Source organism: Siniperca chuatsi, linkage group LG13 (assembly GCF_020085105.1).
Source record: "Siniperca chuatsi isolate FFG_IHB_CAS linkage group LG13, ASM2008510v1, whole genome shotgun sequence".
In the NCBI taxonomy this organism is placed as follows: domain Eukaryota; kingdom Metazoa; phylum Chordata; class Actinopteri; order Centrarchiformes; family Sinipercidae; genus Siniperca; species Siniperca chuatsi.
In genome coordinates, this window is record NC_058054.1 from 15,934,673 (window position 1) to 15,951,702 (window position 17,030).

The 17,030-nt window shown below is 42.8% G+C and overlaps 1 protein-coding gene across 3 annotated transcripts in view; it reads left to right on the forward strand.

Moving 5' to 3' along the window:
• The window catches only part of gpc5c (glypican 5c), a 103,463-nt gene that overhangs the window by 43,728 nt on the left and 42,705 nt on the right, over positions 1–17,030 (forward strand). For 2 of the 3 annotated variants that reach the window (XM_044219921.1, XM_044219923.1), the window contains exons 4-6: positions 2,813–2,976; positions 4,078–4,134; positions 4,772–4,894. In XM_044219921.1, coding sequence (XP_044075856.1) covers positions 2,813–2,976; positions 4,078–4,134; positions 4,772–4,894 — 344 coding nt within the window. The remainder of the gene's footprint in view (positions 1–2,812; positions 2,977–4,077; positions 4,135–4,771; positions 4,895–17,030) is intronic. The other variant, XM_044219922.1, reaches the window with a different exon arrangement.

The following is a 17,030-nucleotide window of genomic DNA, read 5'->3' on the forward strand; positions in this document are numbered from 1 at the left end:
GGGTAGCCGGGACTTGCAGACGAGGCGGCACCGGATTACGGGGGTTGTTAGGGCTCGCCAGAACCCCCACTGTGACTGGCGAGCCTATTCTTTTGGTCTTACTGTGCAAGTCCTCAGAAAGTGGCCCCTTTTGCCACAGTACAGGCATTCCCCTGCTGCCCGTCGGCGGGTGTGTTCCACTGGCGTCCAAGGGGACCGACCTAGCTGCATGGGCTTGGATTCAGGAAGTGCTGGAGGTTGTGGGCATGACCCCGTAGTCTGGGCTTGGGTGAAGGAACGGCTGGTGCACTCCTGGTGTCTCTCGCGGATGCCGTTGTCTACTCTAATGCAGAGTGATATCAAGGCGTTCAATCCGGCAGGTGCATCCCGAGCTGCCAGCTCGTCCTTCATTAGCTCACTGAGTCTTTGTTCGAAAGCACTGGTCAAGGCTGTTTCATTCCATTCCGAGTCAGCTGCCAGTGTACGGAACTCCACTGAGTAATCTGCCATGCTCCGGGTTCCCTGGTGGCTCCGTAACAGCTGCCCTTCGGCGTTTCCGGTGGCGTCAGGATGATCGAAGACGCTTCTCATCTTTTCTAGAAACTGCCAAGGAAAAGGACGAAAGGGGTTGGCTAGCGTGCATAGCCTCTGCCCAGGCCAATGCTCTTCCCCGGAGTAACCCCACAATGTAGTTTACCTTGGATTGATCAGAGGCGAAAGTCATGGGACGCTGGCAAAAAAACAGGGAACACTGCACCAGAAAACCCCGGCACTTGGTAACGTCCCATATGAAGGGGTCCGGGTCCGAAGCGTAGAAATCTCGCAGGGCTGGTGAGGATGGTGGATTGGCCGGAGTGGTCAGCGAGGAGGAAGCCATGGGGAGCAGAGCTGAGAGCTGGGTGGTTAGCCTCGAAACTTGGTGTGCAAGTTGTGTTGTGGCCAGATCGTTCTGTCGTAATGTACGAGTCAGAACCCACAAATGCAGAACACAAGGAGTGAGGAGATAAGTCAGTATCAAACAAAGGTAAGTGCAAGAAAAGAGTCTTTTCTCGAGGGGGAAAACAGAGCTGTCCACTACAGCTCTTGAGGAAGCGGTGCACCCAGTCCTGGACGGACTGCTTCAGAACCAAGAACGGAGGGTGGCGATGTGAGGCCAGCAACGGATCCATAGAGTGGCGTGATCTGGCTCCGAGTGGCACGGGGGGTTTCACAGGTGGAGCCGAGGATACCGTTGGTTCGCTGGCAAGGCTGGGAGACTGCTGGTTAGCTGGCAGAGCAGGGAGACCACTGGCTAGCCGGCAGAGCAGCGCGGCCGCTGTTAGCTAGCAGAGCAGGGAGACCGCTGGTTTGCTGGCAGAGCAGGAACAAGACGGACGAACAGGTTAGCAGAGATCCGTGAGGTGACGTAGCTGTAATCACCGGCGAAAGGGATGTCTGAAGACACACAGGGAGAGGGAAAACTGCACTGGAAACTGCAGAGAACACATGGCATGGTGGCAAACCATGAAACCCCTTCAACCAACACAGATATTTGGCAGTTGAAGTTTATGTATTTGTTTGTGGACTCCATTGTTTTGGGCCCCTCACCGGGCATCCTAAACACTTCCTAAACACTTGCATTTCTGTGGCAGTGTGTCTAACAGTATGAGAAAAGTTTGTGCAATTGCTTTGATGTATTTACTAGTAGGGATGTCCAGAGCAGATCCACAGGATGAGTGTCAGCGTTAATCACTGTATTGTTTGATAGATTGGTATTGGCTATATAAAGCCCGACTAATTTCTGATCCTTTTGTTTATTGTAACTCATTGTACTCTGGGTGTGCCAGTTGTCAAAACTCCCCACTGTGTGCCTACAAAACACTTGAAAATTGCACTCTTTCAAATAAACATCATTCAGCCCTAATTCAAAACAGTGAAGTAAATGATAAAAGTCAGTCAAGGAAGCAATATGATCATCCATCTGTTCCGGGAAAAGTCTAGGTTGGCTTTACTCTATGCAGGAAAACATCACCAAGAATGAGGAGGCAACCTAAGAATCATTCTCGCTGCTTCTTACTGTAAGACTCTCTTTTCTGAATCAGTGATGAATAAGTAGTGCTGCTAAATATTACATAGTACTGTTGGATGCCCTTACACAGTAGAATGACTCATCCCTCTAGACAAAGCAGTGTATATACATTGATCACTATAAGGAGTTACTCAGTCCAGCGTTCAAGAGCTATTTCACTCTGTCTCTCTGGTTAATTGAGGACTACTTAATAACACTGGCCAGAGGCTTTTAAGCCAATGAGGTGTCATTGATTTTATGTCTTGATTTAAAGCACACGCCCCTTTATTCTCATGACCCCGCTGTCTCCTCCTCTCCACTGCTGGCTTTAATAGCCCACTGGAGATACTCGCCATCATTGCCAACTGTGCACACGTACATTCACCTTCATGAGGTAGTGGAATGTTCTACATTTACTGTCAGCCCTCCTGGCAATAACTCACTCATCGCACCATTTTCTGTCTTCACATCCCTCACTTCACGGCCCCCGTTTTCCCATGTTGTCTGTTACTCTGAAGTTCTCTGTTCCATAATTCTTTTCACTTCTCTTCACCCTGCAATCATTCACCTGAAATGTAGGCATTCCTCATTTGAAATTGATGGTATCACTCTGAAAAAAATGTTCACTTTGAATGATTTATTTGTGTGTATATGCTTTCAACTGTGCAGGTGTCAATTGGAGGTTTATGAAAGTTACCCTGCAGCTCTGCCCATTTTGTTATATGTTTTCCTAGCTTAACATTTGTGTGTGTGTGTGTGTGTGTGTTTGCTCCTTCCTCCCCACAGGTGGATAAGGTGTGTGGCCTGTCTACTGGGGAACCTACAGGCATGCAGCCTACTAGCCCAGAGGCCACAACCTCTACTGTGACCTCATCTTCTCCTCTTCCATCTGCCACCCCCTCCCAACCTCTTCCAGAGCAGTGGCTGGGGCAGTTAGCCCACTTGAAGAGGTAAGACAAAGCAATGAACTGAACTTTAAACTATGAAATGCCTCCTTTATTTCTGGCAAATATTCAGCTGCAGCTTCAGATTTTTTTTACTGCTATATGGTCAGCAAGATGGAAAGTACATTTTAATTAAATGAAAACTGGTCAGGTCTGTATGACATAGCCTGAGGGGTTGGCCAATGTCTATTCAAGGCTGCCATCACTTTTCATATAGTTAGACACAACACACACCCACACACATCTAGTAGATGTAGAGCCTGGCACTAAAATCCATGCCCTCCACCTGGCCTCTGAGGCAGCCATCCCATGCCCACAGCAGCTGGCAGTGATGTGCCAGGAGAGGGGGAGTGTGGGTAAGATTAATCTTGACTGACCAACAATTTCCTGTTTACCCAGACGGCCATACCACCAGCTCTGCCCACCAGCCGGCCTCGGTTTAAATAGCACCACACACAGAAACACACACTTGCCTGCCTGACCTTGTCCCAAACCATGAATCACTGCACTGATGCCAGCCTAGCTGACAGGTCTGGCCTGGCACTGCCACCACCATTCAGGGCAACACAGTCCAGCTCCCTGCCTGCTGCCAACCCTGACCAGAGCACATGTGAGCGCCGACCACTTCAGAGACATGGCAGCACCCACTGCAGTAAAGGGAGAGTAGTCTATTAGTGAAAAATATGAAACATGATAGAGTAAAGCAACATTTATGTTGTGTTTTAATGGGAAAAAAATATGAATTGAGAAGCTCTGCAACACTTTCGTTGGCTTTCCTGTGAATATTGAACTATTTGCACACGTGCAGATGTTTGGTTGTGTGTTTTTTGACTTAATATATGCATTACATACCAGTATCTGTTTTAATTGTTGGTGTGGTGTGGGGAGAAATGGTTATTGATTTATGCGTGGTGTGGCCAGTCTCTGCATGTGCATGATTAATCACTCTCTTCCAGGGTCAACTGACTGTCTTTTCTCCCTCCTCCCCACGTGTCGTGTCATGTCATCCTTTTGTTTCGTTTTTCTTTCTCTCACCCCCCTTTCACATCCCTGCATCCTCCCTGCTTGAAACAATCTCCCCTGGACTCCAACTCCCATCATTCCCAGCTCGTTCCCCCTGAAACCCTCCAAGAACAATAAACATAGTCTGAAAACGCTCTCTAGGTAAGCATGAACCCAAGCTTCTTATTTCTCTCACACACTTTATCTAGCAATGACAGCTCATATTGTGACTAGTCTAGATACCTGTGACATTTAATTTACAGTTGATTATCTTTGTCTTTTGTATTCTTATCGTCTGTTGTTCTTGAACAGCGATTCCCGACACTGACTGACTTAGCACTCAACCTCTCCAGACCCCGCTGTTTTTGCTCTGCCTCATGGGAGGCAACAATGTGTGTCTGATCAAAATATTATGCCATTGTTTTGCTCGAGATGACAGTGTCTGTATCGATGACATGTGTTAGCAGATCTGGTGAAGCAAGCACTTTATGCACAGCATAATTGAGAAAAATGTGCTGACTTAGTGAAATGGTCACATTCAATGCCACTCATTTTCCGCCACCATCAATATCATCACATGTACTTATCACATGCATGCATTGTTGAATGGAATGCAGATACTGTTTGTTGTTGGTAGTATGGTACCAAAATATTGAGAAAGATTGTCCACCAACCACACCAAGAATGTGGCTACAATCACACAATGCATTCCAATTGAATTGTATGTTTTCTAACATGGCTAGTGAGTATGTATTAAAATCACTGTATGCCCTTTCCCCATGTGTCTGTTTTTCCTTAGGGAGTTCTTGATGTATCTGCAGCGCTACAAGTCTTTCTTTGCAGCGTTGCCAGAGATGCTGTGCGAAGGGGAGAATGTAGTGGACGACTCCACGTGCTGGAGCGGAGATGATGTGGTGGAGAGGTAAGAGAAACTATTCACTATTAACAACTATTAACTGGCTTGAGATTGTGGAAAGTAAAGACTTGACAATTAGAGATGAGACATTCATTCCCTCCTGCACAGTCACATTACATGATGTTACTTTCTGTTTAAAAAAATCACATAAAAAAACAAACCAGATTTCCCAGCAAATCTGATATTTTTATTTTGCTGAACACTGCTATGAACACAACTAGAACGTTTTTTTAACTAAAAATGTAAGATTTTCAGTATGAGCTCCTTCAGCTGACCCCTTAATGACTTGTATGCCCAAAATCCATTGTTCTTTTCACATTTAATAAGAGCAGTGAACATTGATTCATTTTGGTACTTAGACTTGTACGGCTGTGAGAGCAGTTCCTCATGATTAGGCAACGTTTTGTATTGTGTTACACTACTTTGCCATGACCAGTTGTTTCATAAACACGTGCATTGGAATTTCGAGATGAGAACTTTCATTTTCTCCAGATAACACGGCAGTAGATGTTGGCTTGTATGCCTCCTTTCAAACAGGTCATCCAGTTTCACCTGAGATTTAGTAACTCTTAACACTTTGCTTTGAGGAGAATGAGTTTTGAATACATTCAGATTTGAGAAAAAGTATCAAACCCTGTGCATTTTTTGTGTGCTCGTGTAGAATAATGTCAGTCTGTGAGTCAGTGTTGCTGGCTGTTGTTAATCAATGTGGAAACAAGGAAATCATTAAATCCATCTCCACATTGAGTGAATGCAGACAGAACAAATAGTTGCTATGCTCTCCTTTGTATTAGAGTCAGTTAATGAGTAGTTATCTGTGTCTTTCTCTCTTTTTATACTCCATTCTGTTTCTTTCTCATATTTATGAGGTTTTTATTTTATGCTGATTTATAGGTGTGGCCCTGGAACCCTTTTCCTGCTTATGGTTTTGGGTGCATCTCTCAGAGACTGAAGTATTTACTCTTTGTGTGTGTGTGTGTGTGTGTGTGTGTGGTTATGTGCTTTCTCAGTCAGCATGAGAAGAACAGAGAATTGATGCAGATTACTGAGCCAGTGCGAGTCTGTAACTGATTCCCCTTGCTGGATCTGTTTCTTAAACGCTCTAGAAACTCAGCCCACAATTATGACAAGGTTATGCTCTCCTTCTTCTGCGGTGGCCCTAAACTGGCTCCCATTACCATGGCAACCTCAACTCTTGGCACTGCCAGTATTGGCCTTGACAGAGATCCTGGGATGCCTTTTCCCATGATCCACCCTGAGTGTGTGTCAGATCCTTTGGCCCTTGTCCATTTTGCTGGATTAAGCCATACATTATGCTTTACATGAGTACATGGGAAGACATTAGGCACATGAATAAATGTCTCAGATTCCAAAAATACTCTTTTTTATTAGCCTCAGTGGTTGGCAAAAGCATTTTGTCAGAGATTTTCATGAATAAGTTAGGCTTTAGTTAGCTTATAAATAGTTAGCTTTCAAAATCTCATCATTGTTTTAGTTTGGATCTCTTCTATTCTCTTCTCTTCTCTCATCCTCATGTCCTGGCCCAGTACTCCCCTACCCTTCCCAACTGCAGAGGATCTGCCAATGGCTGAGACGTACTGAGCAGACCACCCATTCATCACGGCCTGTGACAGTGTGTCAGCACACAAAGTACAGTAGGCAGCCAATGTGTGTGTGCAAGGTCCATGATCAGGAGCATATGAGGGAGTAAACACAGGGCGAGGCAACCATTCACCACCTAAAACACAAGAAATCTCTAATCTTGTCAAGATACAGCTTCTTTGTCTGTATTTAAAGCCAGTTATTTATTTCTTTACTTTGTCTGTGTATAAGCGAGTGTGTGTCACTTTTACTACCAAGGGCACTGGTTTTTCAACAACAGTGCTAATGGGTTGTAACAGTGTGTTATCACACACTCCCTGGTGAGAGCCAGGTCTTTGCTTGTGGTGTCAAGTGTTCCTGGGTTGAATAAGAAAACAGTACCCTAGTGAAACATTTGGCACTACTCATAAACTGCTCAGATTAGCCGGTGCCTATTCAGCTAAGTCCTCTCACTGTATCTGACTCTGTGGCATGTATTAGAGAGAGAGAGAGAGAGAGGTACAGGACAGGGCATGAAAAGAGTTGGCGTTTTGGTGCCACGGTGCCCCTGTGCCTCCCTGTGCCCCTGATGAGGGAAGCATGATGGAGTGATGCAGGGGAGGGGGGGCTTGGCAGCATAAAGACCCATTGTGGAGTCAGTGGAGTGGGGCACAGCCCTGTGGTGGGGACCCCCAAAGCCTGGAGGGGGAACAAAGACCCTCCTATGAGGCTGCATGGGAAAGACTTGGACATTGCTGCCACTACTACTGCCACTGCCCGCACCATGCCTGGGAAAGTTGCATGAAAACAGCAAAGGAGATGAGAGAAGGGAAGATATAGTAAGAGACAAAGATGAGAAAATATGAGAAGAGATGAGAAGTGTGCAATGAACAACACACAAATAGTATGGTGGAAAATGGACATGCTAAGCTGCTATGGTGTTAGTCCATGTCATACTCTGACTTCCTGTGTGGTGGGCACACAAATCCTCTGAGGGCTTGGTGGGTTTTCCCCACACACGGGAGGACATAGACATATAAACACACACACACACTCACATATCAATCCACACAGGATCCATATGCTATTCAACAGCTGGAGGGGTTATTCATTCAGACACAAACACACTGTGCTCGGGCAAGGAGACACACATCCACGTGTGAGAACACACACACACACACACACACACGCTTGTATGTTGTAATACTTCAAAGCACATCAAAGGCAATGGGGATTGCAATTCCCTTCCTCTCTTTATTCAGCATCTGATGACAGAGGGGCGAACGGGGGGCAAGCAGTTCTTACAACTAAAAGTGTGTGTTGGCATGTGTTCAAATCTCTGAACATTTACAGCATCACACGTGTGAATACTTTGCACCTTCTTTTCCGGAAAGATAAGATCAACCAAAATTACCACATTCTTTATTTAGATTAGCCAGTTACTGTATATCTATTGTAGTAAACTGAAATAATTCACTGCCATCTCTCTTCATTTAATTAAGTTTACTACCATCCATGTTTTCTCTTGCCTTTTTAAGAAACCTTTGACACATACTGTATGTAGAGATAGTATATGCAGGTTATGAAACAATGCTGCAGGCTATAAACAATGGCGTCTTAATGACCTTGATTAGCCCCTTGACTGAAAACACATGAAGAGGTAACCTCAATTAGGGTTTCATTAGTCAACAACTTATTCTAAAATCAGACCCAAAATAATTGGGTGTGGATGGCAAATCAAAAGGTGATAATATTTCAATTAACGACAGTTTTCAAATATAAAGAATTCACACCTGGTGTAAGTGCCAAATTATGGGCATGAGCTCCATAATAAGTCAGTAACAAAACTCCTCTGACCATCACCAATCTGATTTTAGAGATTCTTGATGCAGGTGGTGCGGAACACCGTTAATAGAAGTTGGCATCGTTGTCAGAATCCTGAAAGTGGAGCTCTGTAGGTGTAGCTAACTGGATTGAAAAGAGGAATGGTGATCAGTGATTAGTCCCTGTGTGGGTCAGTAAGAGCAGGGGTAACTCTAGGATAATGTCAGACTGAACACAGCAAGCTAGGTGTAGCCACCTACACATTATTTTTTATGAGAAACAGCAAAACAGGTGGCTAGCAGGGTCACAGGTGGCAAAAGAAAGCCTGGTGGAGCGGAGGCCAGAGTTTAAACAAGTAAATTGCGACCTGGAAAGGGTGAAAAATCATCAGAGCTAAGATCTGTTGTGTTTTTAATCTAAATAAAAAAATTGCAGCAAAATTGTTTTTGACTTATTTCAGACGCAGCTCATGCAACAATCTGTTTCACCAATTAAAGTTTACTGCAACAACCATGGAAGCAAACAGTAAACAGGTGATTCTGTGTCGCATTCCTGGTCCACGGCGGACTTGCCGCATTTGGTCTTGCTGTAGCCTTTGTCTTACTTGATTAAATGTGAACTAGGAAGGAGTTGCCACTTACATTCTAAGCTGATGATATAATAGAAAGAAGTAAAAGAAATAGGGAGAGTGAATGAAGAAGTATTCCTGTTTGAACTTAGTCTAACTCTACAGTGCATGTCTTAAGAGATGATCTACATGGACTCTGGCACTTAATCAGCATTTTCTAATCTACAAACTCTTTAGGGAATCACTTTGTATTGAGCTGATATACACACTGTATACAGGCAGAGTGTATATTCTGTAGGGGGGAAAAGAAGAGATGAGATCTTAGCATGGGTGTATACACATGTGGGTGTGAAGTGCATGTGCATATGTGTGTGTATGTTCCTCTATAAGAATGGAGGACTAATAACTCATCACTTTGTGGATGATTCTAAAGTTTTGGATTAGCGCAAGGGGATAGACCACAGACAATACAGCAATGTGAGTGCTTCTGAATGCCTTGCATTTTTATAAGGTTATGACAATCCATTTGTTTATCATTTTGACATCTGGAATTCATTCTGTTATTGTAGGGAGAGCGGTGCACCGGGCAAAGCCTTCACCCCTCACACTCTCACTCACTTTCTTTCCTTCTTCCAGTCCTATCAAGTCATTGCATTTTTCTTCTTTCCTGCCTTCTCTGTGTCGGTCTCTTGGGTCAGAGGAGCTCTGTTCGAAAAATGCAAGGGAATTGGACAATGAAATTCTAGCAGAGGGAACAATAAATTAATTACTATAAGCAGAGGAAGCACTTTCCTTGCTCTGAGCCTGTGTGTTCTGTGTATGTGTCACTAATGGATTTTGTTATAGCAGCAAAGCACCAGCAATCTGTTAATTCTAAGTGTGTGAATTCTTTAAAATGTAGACATGAAGACAGACATGATGGAATGGTGGTACCATAGAGTCATGACAGTTGACATCAGAGAAATAATGAAGAGTTATGGAAATATAGACTTCTTATCCTTTCATTTTTTTCTCTTGCACCTACCCTTTCACCTCTGCCATTTGTATTTTGTGTCTGCGACAAACCTCTTAATCCTTCCTCTGTCCCTCCCACAATCCCTCTCTTCTATTTCTCCTTAGCTCTGATTCAGTGGCCCATCCCTTTCCCATAACCTTGGGCTGCTGCCTGGGACCTCAGCATGACCCGCTCTACATTACTACATTGCTTAGACTTTTCTCTCTTTGGGCCTGCATCTTTTAGCTGTGTGTGTGTGTGTGTGTGTGTGTGTGTGTGTGTGTGTGTGTGTGTATGTGAGTGAAAGAGAAAACAACAGTGATCATATTGCAGTAACTGTGAGTTATTTATTTTCTCTGCTGAAATGCTTGGATTATGGGAGTTTGGAGTTATGGTATTTATAAATCTGTAGCTGTGCACAAGAAGATAGGGGGAAAAGTGTTAGAAGATAGTTTGTGTAGATGGTGTGTAAGCAAATGTGATTAAGTTGGCCTAACTACAATTATTTGCCAATTTGGGACTTAACATGCCTCTGAGTGAAGAGTGTTTATGTGTTTCAGCCTCCTCAAGTTTAGGTTTTATGGTGTGCCTTGTGTACATTGTATATTTGTGAAATTTCCTTCCAATTCCTTTCAGTCTTACTATCATCACTTTTATAGATGGGACACAGTTTTATTGCCTCCTCCCTTCTGTTGTGTGTCCAGCCGGTGAAATGGGTTGAGCTAATATAATTAAAATGCCGCAATAGACCGGCATGTTTTACTGGAGCAGTTCCTACTGGGAGAGGGAGACGTAGTGTACCCACTAACCTCTGTGCTTGCCCACTGGCAAGGCATCAAACTCATAGCAGGAGAGGAGGACGAGAAATGGAGGGATCGACATGCTGGGGAGGGGGAAAAGAAATGTGGATGAGAAAACAATGGATAGAATGAGAGATGAACTGATGAATGGATGAAGGAAAAAAAATAGGGATGTAGGTCAATGGCAGCAGGAAGCAGTGGCTTTAGGAGAGCCCTCTGTCTTTGTGACTTAATTGCCTCTATGAGCCTGTTTGAAGTCTTCACTGCTAGCGTGTCTGGGTGCAAGCCAATAGTGGTCTGTGTGGCCTGTGTGTGTGTGTGTGTGTGAGTGTGTGTGTGTGTGTGTGTGAGTGTATGTGTGTGTGTTTGAGAGGGTTGTGTTAGCCTCTCGAGCAGTTCTGTATCTGAGTTTGACACGCATTCTGAAACACCATGCCAGTGAACAAGGGACAAAACACTAAAAACATGTATCCTCCTTGATGTCAGTGCCACTGATTATATGCAATTGCAAACATAAACACCACACCGCCCAAAATATTACGTGTAAAACAAAACGGTCAGGGATGAGTCCTCCAGGACGAACCCTGCATTTTAGAGGCAATTTTATCTTGTGTCATAAAATTGCTCTTGGAAGACACCACAGCTATGCAATGAAGTGCTTGTTGTTTCTCTGCACACGCTCTGTGATGCTTATCATGGTGTCGCAATGTTAGAGCTGTCTCCACTTGTGTCAACAGTCTGGTTCCTTATGGACTTTGTATTGGAAATTCTGTTTAATTTCTACTTTTTTAAACATAACATATAAAATCAAAGGTTACAGTATACATCACATTTCTATACCGGCAGTCTCTTATGACTTTAATTTCTAAAAGTGGGAATTTGAATGGTGGAACATTACCCAACCTCAATGTGCCTACCAAAGTAAGCCACACATTTGTAAAAGTGTGACTTTTAGTGCAGTTAAAACAAAGAAAAATACAACTAGTTCTCAGGTAATACAGAACATGGTATGAGAAAGGCTTCATATCTTTGACTCTTACCTTATTGGTAACACACACTTACTGTACTCAGTTCGGTGTGCATTTTAACACCCTTCAAAGGCAGAGAAGATCCACTTTCAAACCTCTGCTTTGATCCAAACACGCAGCTCGTACTGTAGCCGTGTGGACACGGGATTATGGTCTTATAGACCATCACACTATTTCTGTGTGCCACAGACAGTGCACACTCTATACGCAACACATTCACACACCCAACACACATCAACACTCACACAGCATGATTACATTTGACTTACAGAGCTGAACCTTTCTTTGTCATGACTATTTTTAGGGACAGTTATCCTTTTTCCTGGGGGATACAGCAGACTTTACTAATGTCAGTTAGAGCTTGATTGAGTGTAAGTTTTATGTCTAAATTTGTGTTGAATTTTGTGTGATGCAATGTCTACCTGTAAGTCTGAATTTGGGGCCCATAGCAAGCATTGGAAAGATTCCATAGAGAGTTTCAGTGTGAATGTTTGTACCAGTTTTAACTTTTCAGTGTGTGGTATTTACCATCAAAGTGAGATTCTGAACAAGACGTTTGGTTTGAATCCAATTGCAAGTTTAAGCGTTAGTCCAAGTTCTTGTCCAACCCGATGGATAAGTATGTGAGTTCAAAATTAAAATGAATGACCAGCATGGGATGAGAGAGGGAAAGCTAACAAAACCAACTCTGTACAAACAACAAAAGTACAGTACACTACTGTGGAGAGTGTTGTGTGTGTGCCTGTGATCTGTGCTCAGTGTGTGTATGCGGTAACCTGAAACCACAGGGAAAACGTTCCTAGAATTCCGGGTGGGTTTGGTGTCGTGGCTCGCTCACTGGAGCCCCCTGAGTGGTGCTGGGAATGTGGCCTCCGCATGGAAGAGCTACAGAATGAAGGGAAAGTCCAATGCCCACCCACCCCACTTTTGCATGTCCTTATACACTTCACCCTGCTGCCAAACATACACATGCAGACACATTCTTTACCAACTAACCAATTAATGCGTATATAGGCGAAATATAGGTACAGAACAGTACTTATGAAGACATATTTAAGAACTAGTGTTTTCTTTCAAAACAGCTTTACCTCTCTTTTGCTTAACCTTAGGTCCTAAACCTAACCCTAATGCCCTAACCTTAACTCAAAACTGTATCTGTACATACATTTTGTGTCTTTTGTTAAATACTGTATTTGTGTTACAAAAGATAGCAATTAAAATTGCCATGTCTAAGTCAAAAGTCTAGCACAGTATTGGTATCTCCAGCAGGTATAGCCAACTGGGTCAGTTTTATTGTGACAAAGTGATGATGCACAGAAGGAGCAAATGTGAACTGGATCTGGCTCATATATGGCTGCCAGATTTGGCTAGACTTTGAGGGTGCAGACTTGGCCCATTCGAAAATCAGCTCTATTTAGCTGCACTCTGTCTGTACAAATTAAATGAAAAAGGGCACATAAATAATACATTGCACAAAAAGTAAATGCCCATGGTCATCATTGCTAGGTAATAGCAGCTGGTTCGTCAGGTGACAGAGACATCCCACAGCCATATACACTGTAGGCCTTCAGTATTTTTGAGTCAGAGCAGCTAAGCATCTCAACACAACAGGTAATTGAATAGGTTGTTTCCTGAAGTGTAGATTAATTGAGCATATTATAAAAGGCACCAGATTTACATCAGCAGCACTAGTTGATACAAGACAAGAATCTAATAATTGACGGGATATCTAGGCCTGCATTTTGCAGTGTGTGTGTATTTGAGAACAAGAGGGACAGAGAGAGACAACAATTTACTGATGCCAGTAACCTGTTTAACATAAGAAATCCATCCAAGGCTACAGCAATAACAGTAAAAAGTGTAAAGTTGTTGTTAATTAAACTGAAAAAAAAAATGATATAGTGTCATTGCCAGTTTACAACTCATTTGGAAAGACTAATGTATTAATGAGCACCACGAAATGCCAATAAAAGAACACTCAAATGCTATGTTTTCCAATCAAATGGCAACACGAAGTGGAGAGCAGTAGTCCATATATGGAAAGTGCTTGTGACTTTAACAAATGCAGCTTCAGAGTTGAACCAGAAAATAGAGATGAAAAAATAAGGCAAAGGACAGTAGGGATTTGCTAAAAATGGTTGATGTCATTTCTTAGAGACGACAAGGCCACCAACATAAGTAACACCTACTGTATATAGTTATACATTCAAGAATGTGACTTTCCTATATAACTTCAAACTACCACCAGCTCCATTACTAATCCCTGTAGAAGAGAAGCCTTGCAAAATCACAAATGCACAAAAAAAGCGCCAGAGAGGGACTAATCTTATAAAACGTGATAAAGTCAATGAGTCTTAACCCAAACCCAGACTTCTCAGATTCAGTTTACTGACTGACTTATGATATGTATCCAATTTCCAACCTGTGGCGGATTGACAGATAAGCCTGATCATGACAAACATGATAGTTATGGCTGGGATTTCTGCCAAGAAAGCCATTTTGGCCATGTGTTTGTCAATGCTACCATCTGCCTGACTTCATTAGGATAATAGCTCCCTATCCTTTGCCCTTCTTTTCTCTGCCTGCAGGACAGTCACTTTCTCTTACTCCCAGACCTTAACAGCAGTTTGACAACATTGCAGTATATAATCCTATATATGTTATTCTGGTGTTTTTGAGTGCGTGGGGGGTATGCCTATATTCTGATTGCATATAAGCATAGTTAATGTACTGTGTAGTTGTCTGTGTGTGCCCTGTGTGTGTTCGCATGGCAGATGATGGTTGTGAGTTGTGCTCCCACATGCCCTTTGCAGCAGCAGAGAGTCTGATCCCTGACCCCCTCACTCAACACCCTCACAAGCCCTCCCCACTCTCTATGCGGGTATGTCTGAGTATGTGGATGCCTGTGTATGTTTGTTGCCTTGAGTCAAACGTACTGTATGTTTGAGTTGAAACTGGACTGTTTGCACTGAGTACTCTTTGCTTACACAGGCAGCATACTCAGTACAGTCCAGATGTGACATTATGCCTCCCTCTTTCTGTGTTTGTCCATGTTTATGATACACGTTGTACACACTGAGCCATTCTGTGATTGAAAAGCCAGCTAGTACATACAGATTTAATACAAGTACATAAAACCATGACGTATAGTATACGTAGTTTTATCCATGGTGAACCCCTTGACTGGTTTTTAGTTTACACTGGAGCTGTCAACCTTAAGCACTAGATCACGCCATTCTGGTCCGGCTCAGACAGACAGACAGACAAACAGGTGGTTGTACCACACCAGAGGATAGTTTACTCTCCTGGCTCTGCCTCTGCCTGCCTTGTCTGCCTTCCACACACCAACTGCCCCTCCAGCTCCCCCCAGACCTCTGACCTCAGTTATCCATGCCCTCCTCGGCATGTGGGCATTTGGCTGGAAGGGGAGATAGATTCATCGCTCTAGGTCTTGTAACTATTTTTCTTTCTTTCTTTTCTTTCTTTTTTGTTTTTTTTCCCCTCCTCTATTCACATGTTCCATTTAATGATATTGCTTTGTTTGTTTCTGCAGTGTCATTTTCTTGATTTTTCATAAGCAAATTTGAGCTGGGGTGCAGTCTCTATCTGTCTTCCCTTCTCTGTCACTTTCTTTTACATACATCGTGTATCCCTTTGTTCCTAATACATACACACAACATCCTTGAAATCTGTGAGTTGTCTGGTGGAACTTAAAATGGAATGGAATGGTGGAATTTAAATTGGTTATTGCTGCCACCTATTGGGAAATCAATGTCATCGAAGTATAGTAGGGTAAGTTGAGGTATGTTTAATCAGTTTACACAAGAAGTTATGAGGTTTCAAAATGTATTAGATAAATTAGTGCTATTCAGTGAAATTAGTGAAACACAGTTTTGCATAGAACAAACTCTACACTTATGTTGGATGGAAATCTGTGAGTTTTACTTGAATCTTGCCCACTTGACTTGTATGTGCTATAGTTATATAGATGCTATAGCATCAGTCATTCACATACATGGAAAGCTGAATTTGTGCTGAAAAAAAGACATGTAGTCAAAAATAGCAAGCCAGGCCCAGATGGCCACTTTTGGGCTTAGGTCTGAAAGGGTTAGCCATCACTAGTTTTAAATTAATATCCATGGCAGCTGTGTGTTCTAATTAAATTCAGCTCTAGCAATGGATTCACTGTCAGCCACAATTTTTGCAAAGAGTGGCACATCCTAACTCAGACATTATCTTGAGACCTGTGTAGTTAAATTTATGAATTCAAACACAGAAGAGGCTATTTGTGCATGTTTGTGAGGAATAGAGAGAGGAGAAAGTGTGTGTGAGTGTGTGGGGGCATATGTACAAGGGAAAAATGATTGTCTTTGTCAAGAAATTATGCTTGTCTGCATGTGATTTGCGTGTGTGGGCAAGGCAGACATGACTTGTTCTTGTTTCTCCAATCTAATGGAGCTGCGTAGTCTTTTCCCAGAAATCTGTGTGGTCTGTTGACTCAGTCTGCAGTACTTCTGCTGGTACATCGGAGTAGGCGACATGGAGAGGTGGGGAACAGTTACACCCAGTGACAGACACAGTTGGGACAGTCAGGCCTGGGAATGTCCTCAAAGTAAACCATGGGCCAGTTACAGTTGTAATCTATGTAACTGCCACCACAGAGACTATTACAAACGCTATAGCTCTATAGCTATATTGTAGCTCTTCATTTTGTAATTTGTTTAACTTTCATGTAACCAAGTAGTCACACTGATTTGTAGTTGTGGAGGGGGAGCGTTGGTAGCGGCTCTCCCTCACTTCTTGGAGGAAAGTGTATTTATTTAGCTGAAAATAAAAGTTGTAAATTACAATTTCAATGGTTTAATTTCCATTACTTGGTGTAATGTAGCTTCAGCATACCTGCAGAGTAAAATTACACTTTCAAACACATACGTTTTTTTGTGGTGGACATGAACAGCAGTTTTTCATTACCAGCTGACATTCTATCATTTCAGCAGAGAATTAGTCTTTAATGTATGATAGCCAAAGCTATGCATCCTTTTCATGCAAAGTATCAGACCACTGTACAGCAGATGAATGTCACCATTATAATAATTAGAAAGATGCTATAATCACATAACAATTCTATAAATAGGGGCTTTGTGATTTGAGTTTAGGTGAATTACATTTAATTGAATGAAATTAAATTGTTGAAAAATGTGTTTAACTCAGACACACCTGTTCAAAAGTCTGTGGACCCTGACCTGCGACTAGTTTCAGTGCCACAAGTGATGCACATAACTGCCACAACCCAGATTGAGATTATGAGGCTTAGTGATCTCAGTTTTCTTACTTTGAAATGTTTGTC